Source organism: Acomys minous (assembly GCF_964271855.1).
Source record: "Acomys minous genome assembly, chromosome: 19".
Taxonomy (NCBI): domain Eukaryota; kingdom Metazoa; phylum Chordata; class Mammalia; order Rodentia; family Muridae; genus Acomys; species Acomys minous.
Window position 1 is genome coordinate 62,280,950 of NC_140499.1, and position 24,493 is coordinate 62,305,442.

Genomic DNA, 24,493 nt, shown 5'->3' on the forward strand with positions numbered 1-24,493 from the left:
TAAATATGTAAAAGCAACAGTGAAAGAAAAGAAACTGGGCTGGGTAAGGAGCATATGCCTCTAATTTCAGCATTCAGGAGGCAAAATTGTTTCAAATTCAAAGCCACCTGGGCTAGGCAGTGAGTTTCAGGCCAGCCAGAGTTACATAAAGAGGAGCTGTATGAAAAATAAAAACAAAACAACACAACAACATGAACCCAACAATAAACAACTACTAGTGCTGCTACCTTACTCATTTCCCTAAGGTCAAACAAGACAGGACAGGCAAACACTCTCATTCCCATTTAAAGACCAAGTGCAGACAACATATATACCAAAGGGCAGACCTGCAAAGACCTTAGGATTTGAAAACCTAGTCTACAAATGTATAATGTAAGTATATACATTATAAATGAGGCTTAACACCACTGATTTTTCTGTTGAGGGCGTAATAGGAGGAAAAGTGTGCAATACTCTAAATATTCAATAAATGGTATTATCTCATTCCATGAGACAACTCAGCCAACTGCTCCTCGAGATGGATGCTACTCCCCAACCTCATCTCTAGCCATGAGGCTTTTTTATAGGTGACAACGCACCTTTCCCCTGCTGTATATAAGCCTTGACTATCTTTGAAGATTTTATGGAAGCTCTCACTGTTTTGGTACAATTCCAAAGTACATCCAAATAGATCACAATAAAATTCATAATTTATTCTAAATTTCAAGTTTCCAAACTGAAACTACACTATCCTTTAACATTCTGAAAAATCAGAAGAATCAAGTTTCCTCAACAGGCTGATTTCAACTAGTACAATAATCAAATTCCTTAGCCTTGCAGAAAAAGAGCACGTTAACAAACAATTTCCTTTTTTTGTTTGTTTTTCAAGACGGGGTTTCTTTGTGTAGCCTTGGCTGTCCTGGACACACCTTGTAGACCTGGCTGGCCTCGAACTCAAATTGATCCACCTGCCTCTGCCTCCCGTGTGCTGGGATTAAAGGCGTGCACCACCACGCCAATGCATTTCTTAAAATCTATTTTTATTTTTATCAGCCCTCTTTGGTCTCTACAACCACCTTTTTTCAAGGCATCATGATGCACCCATGGTCCCAGCACTCAACGGAAAGGAAGATCACCATAACCCAGAAGCATGACTGAATTCTAAACATTACACGGGCAGCCTGCCTACTCAGAAAGACTTTCTCAAAAATCCAAATCCAGCTGGGTGTGGTGGCCCACGCCTTAATCCCAGCATTCGGAAGGCAGTGGCAGGCATTTCTGTGAGTTCAAGGCCAGCCTGGTCTACAAAGCGAGTCCACAACAACCAAGGCTACACAGAGAAACCCTGTCTCAAAACACCAAAAGAAAAAACAAGAAGAAAACAAACAAAAAAAGCCAAACCCATAAACTTCTGCTTGGTCTATCGGAGGGTTTATTTGATTTTAGGGAATGAGGTACTATATAATCTGAGAATTGGAAACAAGGCAAGCAGCAGTGCATGGTGCTCATGTTTGTAATGCCAGAGGCAGAAAGCTCTCTACCTGTTCTACACAGGCCTCTATGTCACAGTCCTTGACAAGGAAATGCCCATCTGTGTGTTTGCTGGGTTAGTTTAAGGGTTGTTCCCTACTTACCATACTATGATGAGAAAAAGCATTCCCGGAAGCAGGCTGTGCTATGGCATTCTGCTTCGAGTTACTGAACACCAGAGGCTGGGCCAGCGAAGGAGCCTGAGATGGATCCAGATTAGACGAATCATTCTCCATGGAAGATGGTGTCTTGCCCAGCAGAACAGCAAGGTCAATTCTAGATTGGGAACGAAAGGGAGCTTTATGATTGAACATTCTAGCATTAGTGGCATCTAACTTAGATCATGGTTAGATTAACATGAAGGTTATTTTCTGATGCTGTACTCTTGTCAAGTCCTAATATGTTATAATAACCAAAATAACCAAGGTCTAAGAGCCACATATTATTCAGAGAAATTCTACTGATACTGTCAATAATAATAAACATTTAATTTAATGATAGCACTAATTTAATAAAATAGCAAATCTTCAAAGGTTTTTTGGTCTCTTTCAAACAGGGCTTTACTATGCAGTCAAGATTTGCCTTATATTTATAATTCTCTGGCCTCAGTGTGCCCAGTGCTGCAATTATAAGCCATAACATATTCAACAATATTTTTTGTTTTGGTTTTTTGTTTTTCAAAACAGGGTTTCTCTGTGTAACAGCTAAAATAAAAAATTTTTTTTGAGATAAGGTTTTGCTATGTAGCTTTGACTAGCCTTGAACTCATAGAGATCCACCTGCAATTGCCTCCTAAGTACTAGGATTAAAGTGTACCACCACACCTGACACTCCACTTTAAATATTAAGTTTTAATTAGCAGCTCAATAACTGGGTAGTTTAAAAGTATTTAGCTATGATTTTGGTATATAATATTAATTTCTTTTTTCTTTCTTTTTTTTTTTTTTTTAAGATTTATTATATTATTATGTATACAGTACTCTGCCTGCATGAACACCTGCAGGCCAGAAGAGGGCATGAGATCATATTACGTGATCACCACGAGGTTGCTGGGAATTAAACTCAGGAGGACCCCTGGAATCAAGGGGTATGTGCCACCACACAAGGCCTATTTTTTGTTTGTTTGTTTGTTTGAGACAGGGTTTCTATGTGGAGCCTTGGCTGCCCTGAAACTCACTCTATAGACATGGCTGGCCTGGAAGAGCAGTCAGTGCTCTTTTACTAATTTCTAAGATATAAGACCAAATGCTTAGCTGGGTATGGTGGTGCAAACTTAAAATTTCCAGCACTCAAAAGGCTAATGAAAGAGGACGGCTTCAAATTCAAGGATACCCTGGCCTAAATAGCAAAATCCTGTCTCAGAACAAAAGACCACATTAGATTACTAGCACCCTCAGGTGGATTTATAACATAGAAGCGTAAGGATACCATCACTAGAAAGACTAAAATCAGATTATTCAGCTTCTCCCAGTACCCAGTACCAGCCACACCCACGAGAGAACAAACAATTAAATAAAATACCAATTGCTAGTAGTTTCACAAGTTATGCTTACATTGGCTAAACATCTATTAAAAACTCAGAACTAAGCCAGGGAGTGGTGGCATACACCTTTAATCCCAGCACTCAGAAGGAAGAGGCAGGCAGATCTCTGAGTTCAAGGCCAGCCTGGTCTACACACATAAACCCTGTCTAAAAAACCAAACCAAATCAAAACCAAAAGCCCCACAACTCAAAAACAGATTTAGAGATCTTCTAGAGGCCCGGGGAGAATAGGACATGCTTTTTTGCCCCAGTACACACACACTCACATACTCTTTTACTGCCCTGTGTATTTCTACATTGGCTATTTCTGAGATTATAATACATCAGTAATAAGTAAAACACTTTACTGCATTGAGTCATTACAGTGAACTCTCAAATTTCAGGAAGATGATGGGAACCTCTACATTTGTAGAGGTCTCTCTCTCTCTCTGTGTAGCCTTGGCTGTCCTGGACTCACTTTGTGGGCCACGCTGGCCTTGAACTCAAGCGCTCTGCCTGCCTCTGCCTCCCGAGTGCTAGGATAAACGGTCTGTGACACCACGCAGGGCTCTCTGCAACAGTCTAAGTCATCCTCACTCTATTTGTATGCTCAGTACAGATACGGCTCTTTTCCATCTTTACTGGGAACCATGGAACTGGACTGGCCTAGCTGCCTTAAGAGCCCATGACTCCTGGGGCACTATGTGCCTTCCATTTCTTAAGAGACCAATGAAGTAGCTCAGGCAGTGAAGCGTTCAGAATGCTTTGTGTTTCTCTGTATGTTCTGTTCGTAGTCAAGGAAGCATGAAAGCCTGGGAGGACTTAAGCCATGAATCTTATGTACCCTGTATATCGTGCAAACATTGTGTCCTGGCAACTACTTGTTTTGATCCTGGCAATTGTCATTATAATCTAATAAACTTATGAGGCCTGACTGCTCTCAATAAAACTGTCACAGCCTCAGTCTTACTATGGTCCCTTCAATCAATCAGATTTAATTCCTCATGGCCATATCAGATAACTTTGGCTCAGTAAGTAGGCCCGGGAGCTTACCACCCTCGCCCCTTTGAGATGAGAGTCTCTATGCAGTCCTGGCTGTCCTAGAGCTCACTCTGTAGATGAGGCTGACCCTTAAACTCGGGAGATCCTCCTGCTTCTCCCCCCATGTGCTGGGATTAAAGGAGTGCACCAGTATGACCAGCTACTTCAATATTTTCTTTTCTTTTTTTGGTTTTTCAAGACAGGGTTTCTCTGTGTAGCCCTGGCTGTCCTAGACTCCCTTTGTAGACCAGGCTGGCCTCGAACTTGCTGCGATCCACCTGCCTCTTGTCTCCCGAGTGCTGGGAGTAAAGGCGTACACCACTACGCCTGGCCTTTCACTATTTTCAAACTATGGTTGGCCAACTTCATGAATGAAGAACCCATGAATATGAAAGTTGGACTGCAAAATTCAGAAGTATATTAAAAATAATTTCCTTAACTCTTGTTTCTCTGGCTTACTTCAAAACAAGCTACATATTCAGTGCTGGTTAAGACTAACTGCTCTATATAACTAAGAAACTATTTTCGGTTGGGGGCTAGAGAGATGACTCAGCGGCTAAGTAAGAACAGCTGCTGCTCTTCCACAGGACTCAAGTTCAGTTCTCCACATTCATGGCTTACAGCTCAAAACCACTTAACAGTTCCAGGGGATCTTACTGGCCTTCCTAAGCACTCAGACACATGTGGTATATACACATGAAGATAACACACATGAAGATAAATTAAAATTATTTTAGGGAGATGGGTAGTGGTGGCGCATGCCTTTAACCCCAGCACTTGGGAGGCAGAGGTGGGCGGGTCTCAGTGAGTACCAGGCCAGCCTGGTCTACAAAGTGAGTTCCTGGTCTCAAAACCCAAAACAAAAACAAAAAACACCACCACCAACAACAACTACAACAAAATCAAGCAAACAAACAAAACATATATATATTTTTAGAGATGACTCAAATTTAATACTACAGCATATGAACTACTTAGTATACTAACTTAAAACTGTTTAAACCAGCTAGTGGTGGCACACGCCTTTAATCCCAGCATTCAGGAGGTAGAGGTTTGATGCCAGCCTGGTCTACAGAGTGAGTTCCAGGATGGCCACGGCTACATGGAGAAACCCTGACTCGAAGGGGAAAAACAAAACAACAACAACAACAACAAAAACAACAACAACAAACCTTTTAAACAGCAACAACAAAAAACCTTTTAAATCCCTTAATCAAAAGGAACCTATGTGTTAAAAAGATACTCAATTTTATTACACACTTGCCTCTGACCAGCAGTGATTGTCACATTCTCCGCAGGCAGAGGCACTGAAGAAACATTAGAGGCAGTAAAGATCTTGGTCTCAGAAAGCTGGAAAGAGAGGAATCAGTTACTTTCAGTGTCACAAAGGTTAAAGAGAGAAATGTGCCTTATGTAAAGAAAACTCAATAACAAGAAAAAAGGAAAACTCAATGAAAATAACTATCTACCCTGAGGTTCCTGAATGAGTTCATCTCAAGCCTGCTTACTGATTTTATCCAAGCAAAGACTAGAACCAAGAACACAATAAAATGTAACAGTCATACTAGAGACTGAACTCACGGGAAGAACTCTGTGCTAGTCATATTTATTGAGGCAATTTCTTATTTTCTCATTACACTTCCCAACTCCTACTCTACCCAAAAGGCGTTTATGTTCCACCATTTTCTTTCCCTCACTGAAAGAAAAAGCATGGCCAAGATGAAGAAATAAATAACATTAATTCCTGACTACTGAGCAGTTCAGGTCCAAGTGCTGGTCAAGTAACATCTTTTCAGGAATTTTAACTATATGAAAGTTTTGCATTATATTGACTATAATTGTAAGGCATCTAAATAGGTAACCAATTAAAGGGAATAACTTTTCTTCCTAAGTAAGAGTTGAATTAGGTTTGTTTCTTTTACTTGATTAAAATATCTTCTTTAATAAACAAAAAACATTGTTTCCCATATATAGTCCTTATGAATATAAATCAAATTTCCCTATTTAGCTCAGCTATAAAGAAAATCATAACCCTATGATGTTGGTGCACTGGAATTTTAGAAACCTAAGACCGACATCCAAAACAATTTGACAAAGCTACCTTCTTATTTACCTATATAAAAGAAAACAGACATAAAATTAAAAGAAGTTTACCCATAATCACTGAAAACCACAGTTCATGGCAGAAGTTGACTCTGAACAGGTAAAATTCTTTTTACTTAGGTAATATGCAAAAAACAATTCTTTACAAACCGCCCAGTTATAAGTTTTCCAAGTCACATCAAGCTGGCAGATACTGAGCTTGACTGAACAGTCACTCCAATTGCAGAGTTGGGCACAGGGTAAATGAAAGTTTCACAGCCAACTGAATTGCAAGCTTAAAGCTTAGATACCCAAACAACCCACTGCCAATTCACTGTACAACTTAATACCAAATAATGCAAAGGCTCCAGGTAGAGCCGCACGCCATCAGCAACAGGTACTCAATGCACTCCCTACCATCTGCTTAACTAACAGCAATTTCTGTGCAGGGGTAGGATTTGGATGCAAGATCTCACACACACTAGGCAAGCCTTCCACCATTGACTTGTTCCCAGTCCTAACAGCACTGCTGGTGCCTACCCAACCACTCTCTGTTGCTGGGTTAATCTGACACTCAGGTATTGGACTTACACGCCTGCACTTGCCCTTTCCACAGTGTGGTTCCACAGAGTCCTGCCCATGCCCAGTCTCCTTCATATAACATATGTGAAGTGTTCTGGTTCAGAACACTATTTTGGATGTAAAAGTTTTAGGTCAGAATCTTAGCAGTGCATTTTGAAAGGAAGAAATACATCCATTTCTATCCGTAAACACGAGGCGGGGATAGAACACCTTAGGTCAGGAATAGCCCAGGAATACCTACATCTTCATTCCAGTCTTCTGTCCCCCACTCTTCTGTTGCAGTCCTCCACGCACCTAGGAATTGGGGGGAAAGAAGATAAAATAAATTAAAGTGTCATTATAAAATATACTAGACAATACTGCATTAACATTTTTGACAAGCAATCAGAAAGAATTTGTTGACTTGAGAGATGGGCACTCTTCACAAACACTGAAGTAAAAAGGCTATTAAGATTATGACTTCAGAGCCACTTTCAGTTGGGTCACAGAAAGCTATAGTGGAAAAGACAGATAAAAGGAGGTACAGATAAACATCCGTGCGCCTGCCCAAGGCCACTTCCTACACTCCCCCCCTCCAAGACTCAACATGCCATGCAGTGTCTTTGTCTTAGCAATCACTTAACGAGATAGTAGCAAATAACTCAAACCAGAACATGCAAGCAACATCTATTAATTTTATATAAAAACAAGCAAACAAAAGGCAAGGTCATCTGAAGAGAAATGACGCCAGCAGTAGAGGAATATAAAAAGGTGGCACATGTTCAGTGAAAGGGAAATGAGGAGGTTTGAAGCTGGATAGAGAATAAAGGGCCTATCCGCAATCAGAATGATTAAAAAAGCAGAGTCAGGACAAGTCACGTTCATACGTCTTAAGGACTCAAGCCAGTAACTTGAGGGAATACTACAGAGACGTGCTTTTTTGGGAGATACATGATGAAATTAAAATCAAGTATGTACAATAGCTATTATCCTAATCCTACTTATAGAGAATATGGCATTTGACCAGGCAAGGTCATTGTACAGACCATGTAGGAAATCATTTTCCTCCTCTTCTAAGCTGAAACAGCTGGCACAGAAAAGTTCTATGCACAATCAGTCCACTTCCAGATTATTTACCTGGGCAACTTTGCTTCTCTCCCCCCTCTCTCTGAGATTTATGTCTGTTCACATGTCAAGAAACAATGTTTGTGTTGGTAAGTGTTTACATGCATGTGGAAACTAGAGATCGCCTTCAGATTATCTTCCTGTGTCACTCTGTTTTACTGAGGCGGGGTCTCTGGGTCAACCTGAGGCTGGTCTTATTTTGGTAGTTCAGCTAGCAGCTTGCACTGGGGATTCAGTCTCCTCCTCCAGAGTTCTGGGATATATATAGGCAGCCTCTACCTCTATGTGGCCCGTAGGTAGATGCTGTGGATCCAGATCAGTCACCATGCTTGGACAGCAAGAGCTTTGCCAATTCTATGGAACGCTCCTTTTCCTCACAATTTGTCTCACACATAGTATAAACTCGGAAAGAAAGTATCTCTCATAAGGACATTTTTTGAGAAATAGGATTCTTCTCTTCTACTAGAACACTAACGTACAGGATTAACAAGGAGTTGCTGGACGTGGTGGCAAGCGCGTTTAATCCCAGGATTTAGGAAGTTGAGACTCTCTAAGACCCAGAGCATCTTGGTCTATATGCAATTCCATACCAGCTAAGGCTGTATAGTAAGACCTCTATCTCAATAAAATAAAAAATCTAATTTAAAAACAAAAAAGAATTAGCAGGGGCTAGAGAGATGGCTCACTGGTTAAGAGCACCACCTGCTCTTCCAGAGGTCCTGAGTTCAATTCACAGCAACCACATGGTGGCTCACAGCCATCTATAATGTGATCTGATGCCTTCTTCGGCAAATAAAGCACTCATATGCAATGAATAAAATAAATAAATCTTTTTAAAAAATTAACAAATGGCTGAATATGCCCCCTCCCAGCACTTTGAAGGTAGCATAAGGACATCAAGCGCAAGGAAAGATGGTCCAGTAGGTAAAATCTTTCTATACAAGCATGAGAACCTGAGCCAGATACCAACAGACACACAGAAGCTGGGCACCAGCTGGGCACTGGCTCATTAGAAGCATGCTTGCTTAGAGTGGACAACATCCTGGATTTGATTCCCAGCAGCACAAAAACAAAACCTAGCACAGAGGCATGAGACCAGCGCCAGCAGCAGGAAGACAGAAACAGCATTACTGGGGCTTGTGAATTTGTGAGCTTCAGGTGCATATACACATGCAGATGGACATAAACATGTGTACACACATGTATGCACACACACACAAGAGTATTGAAGCCAACTGGGTGGTCTACAATAGTAAGATCCTATCTCTATTTCATTAAGGAAAAGGCTATAAGTACAATATATTATATATAATATATTTAACATGCGTAATGTATTTTTTCTAACAACTATACGAAACCACCTAAAAAAATTCAAATATTTAATAATAGAAACTATCTTCTACATATAAATACAGGTCACAAAGCATATCCTCTCACTCTTATGGTTCTTCTCTTACTCCTCATTGACATCTGTGTCATCCTCCATAAATGAAACCCCAAATGAGTTAGCACTTCCTGTAATTCTGGAGTTAGATCTCACTAAAAAGTTCCTAGCCTGGGCTCTTTGTACATCACTTTTCCTCCTGTGCTCTGCTGACCTGAACTAAGGTAGGAATGCTACGGATACTTATGCTTGCTGCTCTCCTGTACCAGAAGTGTGGGCACAGCTAAGGAGGCCAGAGCAGCAAGGTGGAAATGTTCTACCACACAAAGCTGTCAACGTAAACGGCAAATATTGACTAAATGAATATATTTTGGAGAGGGAAATGTGGGCACAGAAGATGAAAGATAACGGTAGGGGGAAAAAAGCAGAAAGACAGAAAAATAACATATCCACAGATATTTCAATTCATAAAAATCTTTAAAAATATCCGGGGCAATTAGGCGCCTGGATGTATCATACCAGGAGCAGTCTCAAATTTTCGGGGATAATTTGACCCCTCAACCCCAATGAAATCAAGTCCTGAAACAAAAAGAAAAGAAAAGAAAAAACAACCAGTGAAATTTTGCTTGTGAATAAGAACATCTGCCCCCAATACATAATCCCCACTGTACCTGTGGATATTTTAAAGGTAGATTTGAATTATTTCTTAAATTAAAAAAGGAATTTGAAGTTTGCTCTATGAAAACGTAAGAGATCATGCATAAAGATATGCTACATCATGAAGTTGACAACAGGAGCACAGGAAGCTACCATCCGTCCTTCCACACGAAGGACTGTGTGGCATCACCTATCACTGCCCTCTAGCCAGACAGCACTGACTTGTAAAATCTGCAACACCTATGGGGGTGGGGAGCTGGATGGTGGTGGCACACATAGCCCCAGCATCAGGGAGGCACACGTAGACAAACCTGTGAGTCTGAGGACTGGTCTACAAAGCAAGTTCCAGGACAGCCAAAGCTACAGAGAAAGCCTGTTTCAAAAAAACTCAAACTCCACCAACCCCCCCAAAAAAACAAAAGATAAGGGCTGAGTCACAACCGCTACACACACTCTCAAAAGTTTTTATTCTAAACTAAAAGCTACTACCTTAATTTCTACTATTTTTTCTCCCAAGGATTAAAAAGCTACACCTACAACCCAGAAGAAGGCATCAGGTCACATTATAGGTTGTAGTGAGCCACCATGTGGTTTTTGAGAATTGAACTCAGAGCATCGGGAAGAACAGTTAAACCATCTCTCCAGGGCCCCAGTAATTATTTTTTATATTGAGAATGATACCATTGCTTCTACAAAACTAACAAAAAATGAACTGAAAACCTATACTGAAAACCTAAAAACCTATACAATACACTAAGTTCAAACATCATTTAAACCAGGCAGGGGTGGTATACACCTTTAATTCCAGTGCTCAAGGGGCAGAGGGTAGCACAGCTCTGAGTTTAATAAGGCCAGCCTGGTCTACAGCTTAAGTTCGAGGGCAGCCAGGGCTATACCAAGAAACCCTATCTAGAAAAACAGCACGACAAAAACAAAGAACCCCATCATTTCTAGCCAAATCACTACGGAAACTTAGTAAGATGTCCACTTTATTTATTTTTTTTAACACTTCGACTTCTGTGCCATCACTCATGGGAAATACTAAAAGTTTAAAAAAGAAGAGGGAGCTTGAGAGAGCGAGTGGCTACAAACACTGGCCTCCTCCAAAGGACCAGGTTCAATTTCCAGCACCTACAGCAGCAGTCAATAACCATCCAATCTCCAGTACCAAGGGATCAAAGACCCTTTTCTGGCCTCCACAGGCAAAAGGCATGAATGTTGTATACACACATACATGCAAACAAATTACCCAACACCATTTTAATAAATATATAGTAAACTGTGTGTGTGTGTGTGTGTGTGTGTGTGTGTGTGTGTGTAAATTTGAATGGTAGTGTGTCAGCAAACCTAAAATTTCAGACCCTTTGAATCCGGATTTCTTTGTCAAAAGGAGAACCCACAAGCTCTCCTAAGGCAGCTCAGACTGGAGAAGTTAGATGATGTCACAAGACAGCAAGGTGCTCTAGGGTGGGGGTGGGGAGCAGGCAGAGTTCTTGCTTTACATGCAAAATGCTTTGGTCCAATCCCCAGCACCATGAAAAATCAAACAAAACAAAAACCTAGACACTCTATATTCTGGGGTTGCTCCCCTTAAAACAACACCTTGGGTCTACAGATTGAGTCCAGGACAGCCAAGGCTACACAGAGAAGCCCTGTCTCTAAAACCCAGACAATAACAACAAAACAAACAAACAACAACAAAAAACAGCACCTTCTCTTTCAGTCTTGAACATACCTTGTCGTACCCCATAAGCCTAAACATATCCTTACAACATTTACACTATACCTAGTGGTTTTTGTTTTTCAAGACAGGGTTTCATGGGGCTGGAGAGATGGCCGGGAGGTTAAGAGCACTGGCTGCTCTTCCAAAGGGCCTGAGTTCAATTCCCAGTAACCATATGGTAGTTCATAACCATCTATAATAAATCTGGTGCCTTCTTCGGGCCTGCAGGTACACATGCTGACAGAGTACAGTATAAATAATAATAAGTTAAAAAATCTTTAAAAAAGAAAAAAATCTTGTAAAGAGCATCATTCCTTTTTTTTATGTTTTTTTTGGTTTTTGAGACAAGGTCTCTCTGTGTAGTCTTGGCTGTCTGGCTGTCTTGGACTTGCTTTGTAGACCAGGCTGGCCTTGAACCCACAGCGATTCACCTGCCTCTGCCTCCCGAGTGCTGGGATTAAAGGTGTGTGCCACCAGGCATGCCTGGCTTTCTATTTTGGTATCACAAAATGAATCAAGTGTTGACTCTGACTCTGGGCCCTGTCAATCTTGACTAGAACCTTGATTATTTCAATTATACCCAAAAGATGAAACTACCCTAACACAGAACACTAGGAAATATACTCAGTGCTAGAAGCAGTCAAATGGAATAATGCAAAGAACATAAAAGTTTTAGAGTCAAGTAGTAATGAATTCAAACACTAGTAAATCCATAATCTCTCTCTCTGGTTGTCAAGAGATGGGCTTCTCTGTGTAGCTGGACTGGACTCACTTAGTAGACCAGGCTGGCCTCGAACTCACAGCGATCCATCTGCCTGGCCTCTCCTTCAATCTTAAGCTTTATTATTAAGATGGTGGTGATAAAGCCTATTTTAAAGGCAGGTGTCTGGTGTATGTGTACACCTATATATAACTCCTGGCTAGATGGAGGCAGGAGAAACAGTTCAGTCATTCACAGTCATCCTTAGTTACATAGTGAGTTTGAAGGCCAGCTTAGGACACATGAAATCTACTTGGCTACTTCATTAAAGAGTGATCAAACGAACTAGTACATAAAATATGTTCACACACCATGACAAACCATACTATACACATTAATTTAAATCTTTACGCCTATATTAACCTATCTCTGTTCTTAAATCTAAAAATAACCTTAAAATAAGATGACAGAAATGCTTCATGCAAAGTTACTTCCAAGAATGAGTAGAACATTTGCTTTTTATGCACAAACCCTGATTTCCAATCTACAACCTCATTGCCCCCTAAAAACAAAATAAATTCCTAGAAAAGTCACTTACTCGTTCCATCATCTGGTTCAAAGTGGCCAGTGTTGTTCCATGTGTTGCCACTGCTACTGCCATAGTTCTCGTCAGTGCTGGCTGGTTCTGCATAATCAGCTGGGTTAAAGGTTCTGAATAAAAGAGACAAAGTCTCAGAATTCCTAACTTCATTATCAGATTAGGCAAACTTTAATGCAAATAAATCAATCTTGACTATTTCCTTCCTAACAGAGATCAGTCACTCCCCATTCTATACATCTCACATATTTTTCTTCATCAGCCAACGAAAAACGACATAGCATAAGTTTTATATACAAATGATCCAGGCCGTAAATGTCTGTATCTGAAAAATGAGCACAAATCTACACAACATCAGTCAGGTGCCACAGTGCACACCTGTGATACGACCATTTGGGAGGCTGAGGCAAAAGAGCTGTAAACTTAAAGCTGGGGTAGGCTATAAAGATAGCAGACATCAGTTCAAAAAAGCAAGTCTAGGGCTGGAGAGATGGCTCAGCGGTTAAGAACACTGACTGTTCTTCAGAGGTCCTGAGTTCAATTCCCAGCAACCGCATGCTGGCTCACAACCATCTATAATGAGATCTGGTACACTCTTCTCAAGTGCAGATGTACATGCAGGCAGAACACTATATACATAATAATAAATAAATCTTTTTTAAAAAGCAAGTCTATAAATCATTCTGATCGCATTTTGGCTAAGGTTCTCTTTGTTTCTCAGAGTGAAAAACTAACAACCAATAAAACCTACCCCATTCCTTGAGCAGAAAACCTTCCTCCCCGCCTACCAGAGCTACCTGCAGAAAAAAAGACATATTTTAGAAGTTGATATTGAACACCAAGCCAGCCAAGACATCTTTGGAATAGCCAAGTGCTCACTACTAAACTTCCCTCCTTTCAATCCCATGGAGCATACCAGTTAATCTAACACAGGACAACCACTGCTGTCAACTGCTGTTTAGTTGGCCAAAACTGCTGAGGGGGAGAGAGATAGCTTAGGTAATGTACTTCATATCTAAGAGTGAAAAACTTTAACTTTATAGACCCCTGGGTCAGCCCCAACAACCCACGGGTGAGTTCCAGACCAATGAGACTCTGTCTCACCAAAAAAAAAAAAAAAAAAAAAAAAAAAAAAGAGGCCAGCTGGATTCTTGGGCTGTTCCAGACAGAATTCCATGTGACATTTTGGCTGGTAGGAGCTGTTTGCTTAAAAGGTTTATGAAATTGCTACTGACAATTCTAGAGCAGTGGGGCTGAATGTACAGAAGAGATGAGGAACCCTGCCATGTTAGATGTTAGCTGCTTAAGTCCTTGGTTGGGGATATTACCCATTCAAAACAGAGCACTGCGACCACATCTAGGCCTGATGATGCTAAATGTAAACAGAGAGCAATTTCCCAAATGAATTTACAAACTCATTATAGAAAAGTTATCCAAAATACAAAGTGCAATTGGCAAGCCTGGCAGTGGTGGTGCACGCCTTTACCCCCAGCACTTGGAAGGCAGAGGCAGGTGGATGTCTGTGAGTTCGAGGCCAGCCTGGGCTACAAAGCAAGTCCAGGACAGCCAAGGCTACTCAGAGAAAATCCTGTCTCAAAACAAAAACAAACACAGCGAAGTGGAATTGGCTAATATCAAGGAACAGAAAGAGAAGAAAACCTGGGGAAGAAGGCAATAAAAACAAGACCATCTCGCAAAAGGCTGAGAGAGTCACATCTCCCAGAGCAAAGAAATGTGTGACAAAAGTATGTTATCTTAAAGGATTTGAGCCGGGTGGCACACACCTTTAATCCCAGCACTTAGGAGACAGAGGCAGGTGGATCGCTGTTAAATTCAAGGCCAGCCTGGTCTACAAAGGGACTCCAGGACAGCCAGGGCTACACAGAGAAACCCTGTCTCAAAAAACAAAACAAAACTTAAAGGATTTGACATTAGTCTTAAATCGAAAGGTTTTTGGTTTTTTCCCCCCTCAAAATTTCTCCTGCAGTTTAGAAATAACATAATTGATGTTACTCAGGAAAAACAGCCAGAGGTGAATGCCAGGATTGAAAATCTTTTTTTTATTATTATTTTATTTAATTTTAATTTATGTGCATTGGTCTGTGGGTATCAAATTTTGGAGTTACAGACAGTTGTGAGCTGCCATGTGGGTGCTGGGAACCGAACCTGGGTCCCTTGGAAGAACAGACAGTGCTCTCAACCACTGAGCCATCTCTCCAGGCCCCAGGACTGAAAATCTTGAGAGACGCAAATTTGAAACCCCACCTGCTCTGGCCAGAGAGGAAGGTCTCTGTAGACTACTCTTGTCCTCAGCATTCTTACTGCTCTGTACAAAACATTTTGGATTGTTTTTAATGGCCAAAATCTGATAAACAAGAGATATATCATCTTGTTTACCTATAAATGTGAATTTAGTTAAATAAAATGTTTCAATATTTGTTATTCCTTATCTTGTAACTTTTTCTTTTGTGGAAACTGTGCATACTTTCCCCTCAATGCAGGGTATCAAACCCAGGGCTTTGTGCATGCTAGACCAGCACTGCCATTAAGCTGTACTACAATTCTGGTGAGTGTTTTGACTGCTTAAATAAATATTTTATTTATTTGATTGTTCTTGAGAACCAGGTCTCACTATGTAGCCTTGGTTGAACTGGAACTTGCTATGTGAATAAGCTAGCCTCAAACTCATAGAGATGCACTTGTCGCTACCTCCTCAGTGCTAAGATTAAAAGTGCACCATCACTCCTGCATCACGTGTGTGCACAAGTAACTTAAGGACGTCAAAGCAAGCATGAGATCTCTTGAAATTTAAGCTAGAGATGATAGTGAACCATCATGTGCCAGGTCTTCTGCAATCTCTGATTTTTTTGTTTTTGTTCATTTGGTTTTTTTTGGTGGTGGTGTTGTTTTTTGTTTTTTTGTTTTTTTTACATGAAGCATTTCTAGTGGTTATCTTATGATAAAAGCTAGGTTTTTTGGGTTTTGTTTTTGAGACAGGGTTTCTCTGTGTAGCCTTAGCTGTCCTAGACTCACTTTGTAGACCCGCCTGCTCTGAGTGTTGAGATTAAAGGTGTGCGCCACCACACTCTGCCCAAGGTGGCTATTTTTAAAGATTTAAAATTTTTCTTTCTTTACCTGTAGCATGTCTCCTTATTTCTTCAGTGTGATATTTATGAAACACGGTCAGAATCAAAACATTTAGAGTTCATAATAATTTGTTCCATCATTACCAACAATGTCCATTTTACTGAAAATAACTGATAGTTTTGCTTAAGCTGTTTAGAAATTACTTAGTAAAGTGCATTAAAAGCCATAACATAGCAAGGCATGGTGGCACACATCTTTGATCCTAGCACTCAGGAAGCAGAGGCAAGTAGATCTCTGTGAGTTCCAGACCAGCCTAGTCTACATAGCCAGGATTGCTTAATGAGACTTAGTCTCAAAACAAAACAAAAAGGCTAGTGAGATGACTTGATTGGGTAAAAATACTTGCTGTCAAACCTAATGACGAGTGCAATCCTCAGGATCCATATGGTGGAGAGGCCCTCCGGCATCCACCTAAGTGTCGCATATATAAGCACACAATGTAAGTAAAAATGTAATTAAAAGTTTTTATATCTCTTAACTTGGGGGTGAGGTGGAGAGGATGGACTCTGAGCTGGGAAATAATACAGTGACAAACACTTGCCTAGCATTCTCCAGCATTACTACCAGGGTAAGGGGGAAAAAAAGTATTAAAATCATTGTAAGCCACTTTTTTTTTTTTTTTTTTTTTTTGAGACAAGGTTTCTCTGTGTAGCCTTGACTGTCCTGGACTCACTTTGTAGACCAGGCTGGCCTCGAACTGTAAGCCACTTTTTAAAATATTATCCTAAAGAAATAATCACAGGGGCTAGAGAGATGGCTCAGAGGTTAAAAGCACTATGTGCTCTTCCAGAGGTCCTGAGTTCAGTTCCCAGCACCCACATGGTGGCTCACAACTGGCTATAATGAGATCTGGTGCCCTCTTCTGGAGTGTTGGTGTACAGGCAGGCAGAACATAGTATACATACACCTTTTTAAAAAGGCAGCCACTTATAAATAAAGATGCCTATTACAATGTTACTTATAACAAAAAATATAAATGATGAGGCTAAAGATGGCTCAGTGGTTAAAGTGCTTCCTGCTCTTGTAGAGGAGCTGAGTTTGGTTCCTAGAACCTACAAAGTGGTTCCCAAATCTCTTGATTATTTTTTTGTGTTTGTTTTACTTTGTGACAGGGCTTCTGTGCGTAGCTCTGGCTCTCCTAGAACTCAATCTGTAGACCAGGCTGGACTCAAACTCAAGATATCAGCCTGACTCTACCTCTAGCATTCTGGGACTAATTTAAAGGTGTGTGCCACCATATACTGCTATCTGTGATCTTCTAAGTCTAGATCCAATGCGCTCTACTGGCCTCTGGGGAAGACTACTTGCCCAGCATGTGCAAGTAAAATAAAAAAACAAAAACCATGAAACAAACAAACAAACCCCTTACACACCTCAGAAACTCTGAACAGAGTCAGGAAAATGAATGGGAGGAAGAGGTGGAGGGGAAAAAAGGAACTTAGAATTCATGAGCTCCCTGTTTATCACCAATGCAGTCTTTCTTAGGAAAAAAGAGTTTTAAAGAAGATATAATAAAGATCTAACTTTAAAAATAAAAAACTATGTAATAGCAATTGCTTGGTGAACAATACCATCTGGGGTCCACCTCTGATTCCCCACCCCCACCCCCACCTATATACGAACACACACACACACACACACACACACACACACACACACACACACACAGAGGCGTTCACACACACTACCAGGCCTTCAAGCAAATGTAGTCCATAGCAGTAAAGACTAGAACTAAGCCAGGCACTTGTAACCCCAGCACTCAGGACGCAGAGGCAGGCAAGGCAGATCTCTGTGAGTTTGCGGCCAGCCGGGTTTAAAAAGCAAGTCCAGACCAGCCAAAGCCACACAAGAAAACCCTGCCTTGAAACGCCCGCCCCAAAGAAGGCCACAATGTCGTCTCCCTTTCCCATCCTACCCCGCACAGATATATACTGTTAGGTAACTATTTCGTGGCGATTTCTCTATCACCTCCCCTCAAAACTGTCACCTCTGCCTCGGCCACGGCCTCTTCTGCCTCTGTCTGTGCCTCTTCCAGAAGGCCCTCCACTCTTAGTGCCATCCAATCCATTTTCCTGGCCCCGAACTGAAATATAAAACACACACAGCCAGAACAAGGTCAGTTAAGATACATAAAAATATATACCTTATATTGAATACAGTGTCAGGAGACAAAACTAAGGGAACATGACCTGACAGGATGGAACATGAAGGTCACTCAGGAACAGTGATGAGGCACAGCAGAGAGCTCAGCCACGTAACTTTACAAATGACTACATGGCTGTTCAATGCCATATAAATAACTGATGTAGGAAAGGCTACATGCAAAGGGTGCCAAGATGTTAACAGATGGTGGCAAGAAAAGCAAAGAGGTAATATAATAGTTCCAGGGGCCTGCCTACCAGAGGCCTGACACATCCCTGGAGTCTAGACATTACTGACCCACAGCTGGTTTTGATAAAGCCCCATGCATACACTCTCGTCCACGGCTGGCACCTCTCCCCCGTCTTGGTGGCCCACCACGTCGTCGACTATAGTCTCTGTCCCGGTCTCGATTTTCTTTTCCTTCTTCATTAGATTCAGTTTGTCCACCATCTTTCTGTCCTGAGACTCCTTTCTTCTTCCCAACCATCTCCCAGGAATGCTAAAGAAAGGAAGAGTACTCATGTCTAGTCAGTATGGACTACAATTTGTATATTAAAGATGAAAACTAGTACAATTATTTTTTCAGGATCCATAGTTTAAGAAATTTTGAGCTGGGCAACGGTGGCCAAAATCTCAGTACTTGGAAGGCAGAGGTGGGAGGATCTTAGGAGTTCACAGTCAGTGTGGTCTAGGGTGAATTCTAGAACAGAAGGGCTACACACAGTAACTCTGTCTCAAAAAACAAAGGAACAAATTTTTTTTTATTTTACTTCTGTTTAAATGCAGAGTACAGATAGAACTTCAACTCTTACACTTAGTGCTACACTTGCTTTATGGACGAGGGAGTGGGGTGGTCTCACTATGGTGGACATGCTACACTCAAATTTCCAATTCCCTTGCCTTAGCTCCAGAAGCTGAGATAACAGCTACTCACCACTCACAGTTGCTGGCTAATAGATGGAGGGGTCACTTGTAAAGCTCTACGCAGTTAGCAGCTCAGGTTTTTTAGTCTAAGAATCTAGTGACAGGTCCCTATAAATCACATTTACCAGAACTAGAGAAAAAACAAAACTCTCTATAAAGCTCTCAACAGTAGAACACATACAAGTATGAAGGCCTGGGTTCAATCCAAGCACTTTTGCTCTCAAAGTCAAGTAAAAATTATTTTATAAGGCATAATATAAAATATCACTGCTGGGTGTGGTGGCACACACCTTTAAAGATTTATTTATTTATTTATTTATTATTTGTACAGTATTCTGCCTGCATGTACACCTGCACGCCAGAAGAGGGCACCAGATCTCATTGTAGATGGTTGTTAGCCACCATGTGGTAGCTGGGAATTGAACTCAGGACCTTTGGAAAAGCAGCCAGTGCTCTTAACCGCTGAGCCATCTCTCCAGCCCGGCACACACCTTTAATCCCAGCACTCCAGAGGGCAGAGTCAGGCCAGACTGGTCTACATAGCGAGTCTAGGATAGCCAGCCAGGGCTACACAGAGAAACCCTGTCTCAAAGGGGGAAAAAACAAAACAAAAAACAAAGGCATACTATTACATTCTAAAGCGCCTACAACCCTTTAGTAAAGTAGTCCAGCATGGGCTGGGTATGGATGGCTCAGGTATTGTTGGTCTTCAAAGGATCCAGGTTCACCAACATGGCAGTTCACAAACATCTGTAATTCCAGTTTCCAGGGACTCTGATGTCCTCTACTAGCCTCCAAGGACACCAGGCATTCATACGACACAGATACACATGCAGGGAAAAATACCCATACACATAAAGTAGTTTTGTTTTGTTTTTTTTTATAATTTATTTAATTTTGCTTTTTGTACATTGGTTGAGACCATTAGATCCCTTGGAGCTGGGATTATAGACAGTTGTGAGCTGCCATGTGGTTGCTGGGAACTGAACCTGAGTTCTCTGGAAGAGCAGACAGTGCTCTTAACCACTGAGCCATCTCTCCAGCCCGTTTTTTTGTTTTTTAAAATAAAGTAACAAAGCAATTTTACCAACACAAGTATTAACCTAGAAAGTAGCAGCTCCTCCTATGCATTCTTCCAATGCACTATTCCACATTGGGTGTGTCATTTGATGCTAAGCGTCAGCCTATAAAGCCTAACTCTATAGCTATATCTGCACTAGAACACTGGAAACTGGACTAAGAAATTCTAATACATCTTTAAATTAAAACAAAAGCTAAATATAGGGCTGGGAGGTATAAAGCTCTCAACAGAACACCTACGTGTGTGTGTGTGTGTGTGTTGTGTGTGGTTTTTTGTTTTCCAAGACAGGGTTTCTCTGTGTAGCCTTGGCTGTCCTGGACTCGCTTTGTAGACCAGGCTGGCCTCCAACTCACAGCGATCCGCCTGCCTCTGCCTCCCGAGTGCTGGGATTAAAGGCGTGCGCCACCACACCCGGCTCAGAAAAACTTTTTAAAAAGCATAAGGACAACAGGTGAGATAGTTCAGCAGATAAAGACCCTTGCCTTAAAAATCAAACAAACATAAAAAATAAATCAGTAAGTTTTTGTTATTTCCCAGACAATAGTCCTGGGTGTCCTAGAACTTACTCTAGATGAGACTACACAGAGAAACCCTGATTCAGAAAACCAAAACAAACAAACAAAAAACTCCACCAAAACAAAACAAACTGCCTTCTACATATTTACTTTTTTCCTTTTTTATGACAGGATCTTCTCTCTCTCTCTCTCTCTCTCTCTCTCTCTCTCTCTCTCTCTCTCTCTTTTGTTTTTGGATTTTTCAAGACAAGGTTTCTCTGAGTAGCCTTGGCTGTCCTGAACTCACTTTGTAGACCAGGCTAGCCTCAAACTCACAGCAATCCACCTGCCTCTGCCTCCCGAGTGCTGGGATTAAAGGCATGTGCTACCGCGTCCAGCTGGGGCAGGGTCTTTTCATATGGCGCTTGCTGTCCTAGAACTCACTACGTAGACCAAGCTGGCCACAAACCTACAGATAACTCTCTGCCTCTGCCTCCCTAGTTTTGGGATTAAAATACCCATCATACCAAGCCCTAAACATGTAACTTCTTTGTTTCTTTCTTTTTGTAATGGGCAACAGCTGATAGGGAGACTCATTAACTGGTCAGCTAATTCCCAGAGTGCTGGGAATAGCTAACTTTGAGTACTCAGCCCTAAGTAGGGCATCTACAACACCCCTTACCACAGCTCAGGGAACAGGATGATGAAAAGAATCTAAGAGCTAGGCTGGGCACAGTGGCGCTCGCCTATAATCCCAGCACTCGGAGTAAAGTTTAAAGAGTGAACAGTATCCCAACAAAAATCCTCAGTTTAAGATTAGTATGGTAAAAATATTTCAAAATGATCTGTTCACATTCAAGTTCTCTAATAAGTAGTATAGCAATGCCACAAAGCAAAGTTCTGTTGTTAAAGACAAACACTAAAAAAATAATAATAATAATAATTTTTTTAATTAAAAAAAAAAAAAAAGAGACGGGCACTCGGGAGGCAGAGGCAGGTGGATTGCTGTGAGTTCGAGGCCAGCCTGGTCTACAAAGTGAGTCCAGGATGGCCAAAGCTACACAGAGAAACCCTGTCTTGAAACCCCCCCCCCCAAAAAAAGGAACTCTTATTCAGTGGGAAGAAGAAATGAGGGCAGCTTGCCTAAATTCCAAGGCAAGTCATCCTCTAAGACATTCTCTATCAGATCCAGGAAATCAATCAATATAGTGGTTTTTTTTTTAATTAACACATCAAAACTAAGTTCAAACAATGACACAGTAAGTTAATATAAAGATAATGATGTAAGAATGTCAATTTAGAATTTAGCAATTTGTGACTTCTTGTCAGCACAAAAACGAAGAGAATTCCTCCCTGTTTAGTAATCAAGACCGCAAAGCAGTCCTTCTAGTTCAAAGCAACCCAAGCTTCCAAGTTGAAATCAATGATGTGGAATGAACAACTTACTCCAGACCACTTGGAAGAGACTGACTTCACTTGCTTTCTCCCGTACCTCTTATGAAGAGGATGTGTCTATAAGGTACAGTATTTCTAACCTGCCACAATCTCTATAGAAAAGGTATGTTGGTTTAAGACCATCTGCCCTCAAGCTGTTTTAGAATTATTACTAGTCTCCCGACCCCGGACCCCACACTCTAAAACACTTATACAGCACTCTACCGTGTCTGGACTTCCTTCCAGGAGAACGTTGATGGCTCTGTTGACATCTCCATTGCAGTCGTGCAAAGCAATCACACATTCATCCTGGTTTTTGCCTGTGATATCAATCAACTGGAAGAAGGAAAAGAAAAAATCAGTAACCATAAGTAATTTTATACTCCTAAGAGGAAAGCTGATGAAGGAATGAGATACCAACTATATTTGAACAAAGCAAAATTTAACACCTATGGTTTACAGATAGAGTCAAAAATATTCAGAGTAATTAAGCACCAAGTGGAGAAACAGGTTGAAACACACAAGTTCCTGCTCTACCTATCATTTTCCACCTTACTTCCTAGATCCAAGGGGCTGAGAACATAGGTGGTAAGGTATGACTGTGGCATGTACTTGGTATGCACAAGATTCTGGGTGTGGCCAGGTGTGGTGGCACACAGCTGTAATACCAGCACTTGGGAGGCAGAGGCAGGCGGATCTCTTGTGAGTTTGAGGACAGCCTGGTCCACAGAATGAGTTCCAGGACAACCTGTCTCAAGGGGAAAAACAAAACAAAAAGATTCTGGGTGTGTCAGAAGAAACACACCCAAACCAAAAAAGTTTTGGACATGGTACCTATCCACAGGAATGCAGTATATAACACAATGAAAACAATTATTCTATGAGCTAAACTATCAATGAATATAATTATTTTTCTCGGTGTGTGCGATGTGTATACAGCAGGAATGTGGGTACCACAGCCCATATGTGAAGGTTACAGGACAACTTTGGGATCAGTCTTGTATTGCCATCTTGAGACAAGTCTCTCTTTTGTTGTCCCCACCACTGAATAAAGGAGTTAAGGATTCTCCTGTCTCCACCACCCATCTCACAGTAAGTGGACCAGGAGTACAGATCTTTGCTCCCATGCATGATTTGCGAGGCTTTTGGGACTCAAGCTCAGGTCTCCAAGCACTTTCCCCACCGAGTCCTCTCCCTGCCCAGCATTTAACCTTGCTTCTCATTCTGCTATTTTCTTGTTTTTCTTTCTTTCTTTTTTTTTTGTTTTTTGTTTTTCGAGACAGGGTTTCTCTGTGTAGCCTTGGCTGTGCTGGACTCACTTTGTAGACCAGGCTGGCCTCGAACTCACAGAGATCCACCTGCCTCTGCCTCCCGAGTGCTGGGATTAAAGGCGTGCACTGCCGCTGCCTGGCTCATTCTAATATTTTCACAGAAAACTAGTAGGACACTTACTTGTTTCACCTTCTCCTCAAAATCAGCATCATTATGGTCCGAAATCATCTGTGCAAGTCGAATTTGCTCTGCAGTGGCCTAAAAATTGAGACAGGATCAAGAAACCTCAACCAAGAGGTAAGAGTGAACTAAACAGTTGATCTTTACTCACTACCACCCCAGTTTCTTTTTTGTTATTAAAAAAAAAAAAAAAAAGAAAGAAGAAAGAAGAAAATTGACCACAGCAATAGGCTGCAGATGAAACTCAATAGTAAGGCACTTGCCTAGGATGTGTGTGGCTCTAGGTTCAATCTTCAACAATGCAACTTCCCCTACAAATTCCAAAGCAGCTTGGTCTGGTGATCCAAGCCTGCAATCCCAGTTACTGTTACTTGAGAGGTGAAGGCAAGAAGATGGAAAGCTCAAGGCTGAGCGGGACTACAGAGTGCGTTCAAGGCCAGTCTAGGCAATTTTATGAAGCCCTGTCTCAAAATTAAAAAAGTAAAAACAAGACTGGAGAGACAGCCCAATGATCAAATGTTTACCAAAACTACTCAAAGCTGTGGGGTTCTCAGTACAAAAACTTAATTTAAAAAACTGAACAAAGAGCTGAGGTGGAGCACACCTTTAATCCCAGCACTAAAAAGACAGAGGCAGACAGGTATCTGAGTTCAAGGCCAGCCAGGGCAAAAGAGAAACCTTATCTTAAAAAACAAAAACAAAAACAAAACAAAAAACCACACCCATGAGGACAGCACATGTCTAAATTCATTACACAAAAGCTGACACACAGATTCCAAGTTTGAGGTCAGCCTGGGCTACATAGTGAGTACTAGGCCAGCCAGGGCTACCTACCATGACTAAGAAAAGGGAAGGGAAAGGGGTTAAAAAAGTAAACATCGTAGAACATACAAGGACATTTAGGCTAGTCTTATATA

General features: G+C 41.2%; 1 protein-coding gene across 32 annotated transcripts in view; it reads right to left on the bottom strand.

The window, feature by feature from the left end:
• The window catches only part of UBAP2L (ubiquitin associated protein 2 like), a 59,020-nt gene that overhangs the window by 27,906 nt on the left and 6,621 nt on the right, over nt 1–24,493 (bottom strand). For 14 of the 32 annotated variants that reach the window (XM_084769898.1, XM_084769894.1, XM_084769897.1 and 11 more), the window contains exons 3-12: nt 23,577–23,654; nt 22,350–22,460; nt 18,489–18,690; nt 18,037–18,132; nt 13,654–13,699; nt 12,903–13,015; nt 9,744–9,803; nt 6,978–7,030; nt 5,337–5,422; nt 1,614–1,785 (exon numbers count right to left, since the gene is read on the bottom strand). In XM_084769898.1, coding sequence (XP_084626024.1) covers nt 1,614–1,785; nt 5,337–5,422; nt 6,978–7,030; nt 9,744–9,803; nt 12,903–13,015; nt 13,654–13,699; nt 18,037–18,132; nt 18,489–18,690; nt 22,350–22,460; nt 23,577–23,654 — 1,017 coding nt within the window. The remainder of the gene's footprint in view (nt 1–1,613; nt 1,786–5,336; nt 5,423–6,977; nt 7,031–9,743; nt 9,804–12,902; nt 13,016–13,653; nt 13,700–18,036; nt 18,133–18,488; nt 18,691–22,349; nt 22,461–23,576; nt 23,655–24,493) is intronic. The other 18 variants (XM_084769908.1, XM_084769909.1, XM_084769912.1 and 15 more) reach the window with 3 other exon arrangements.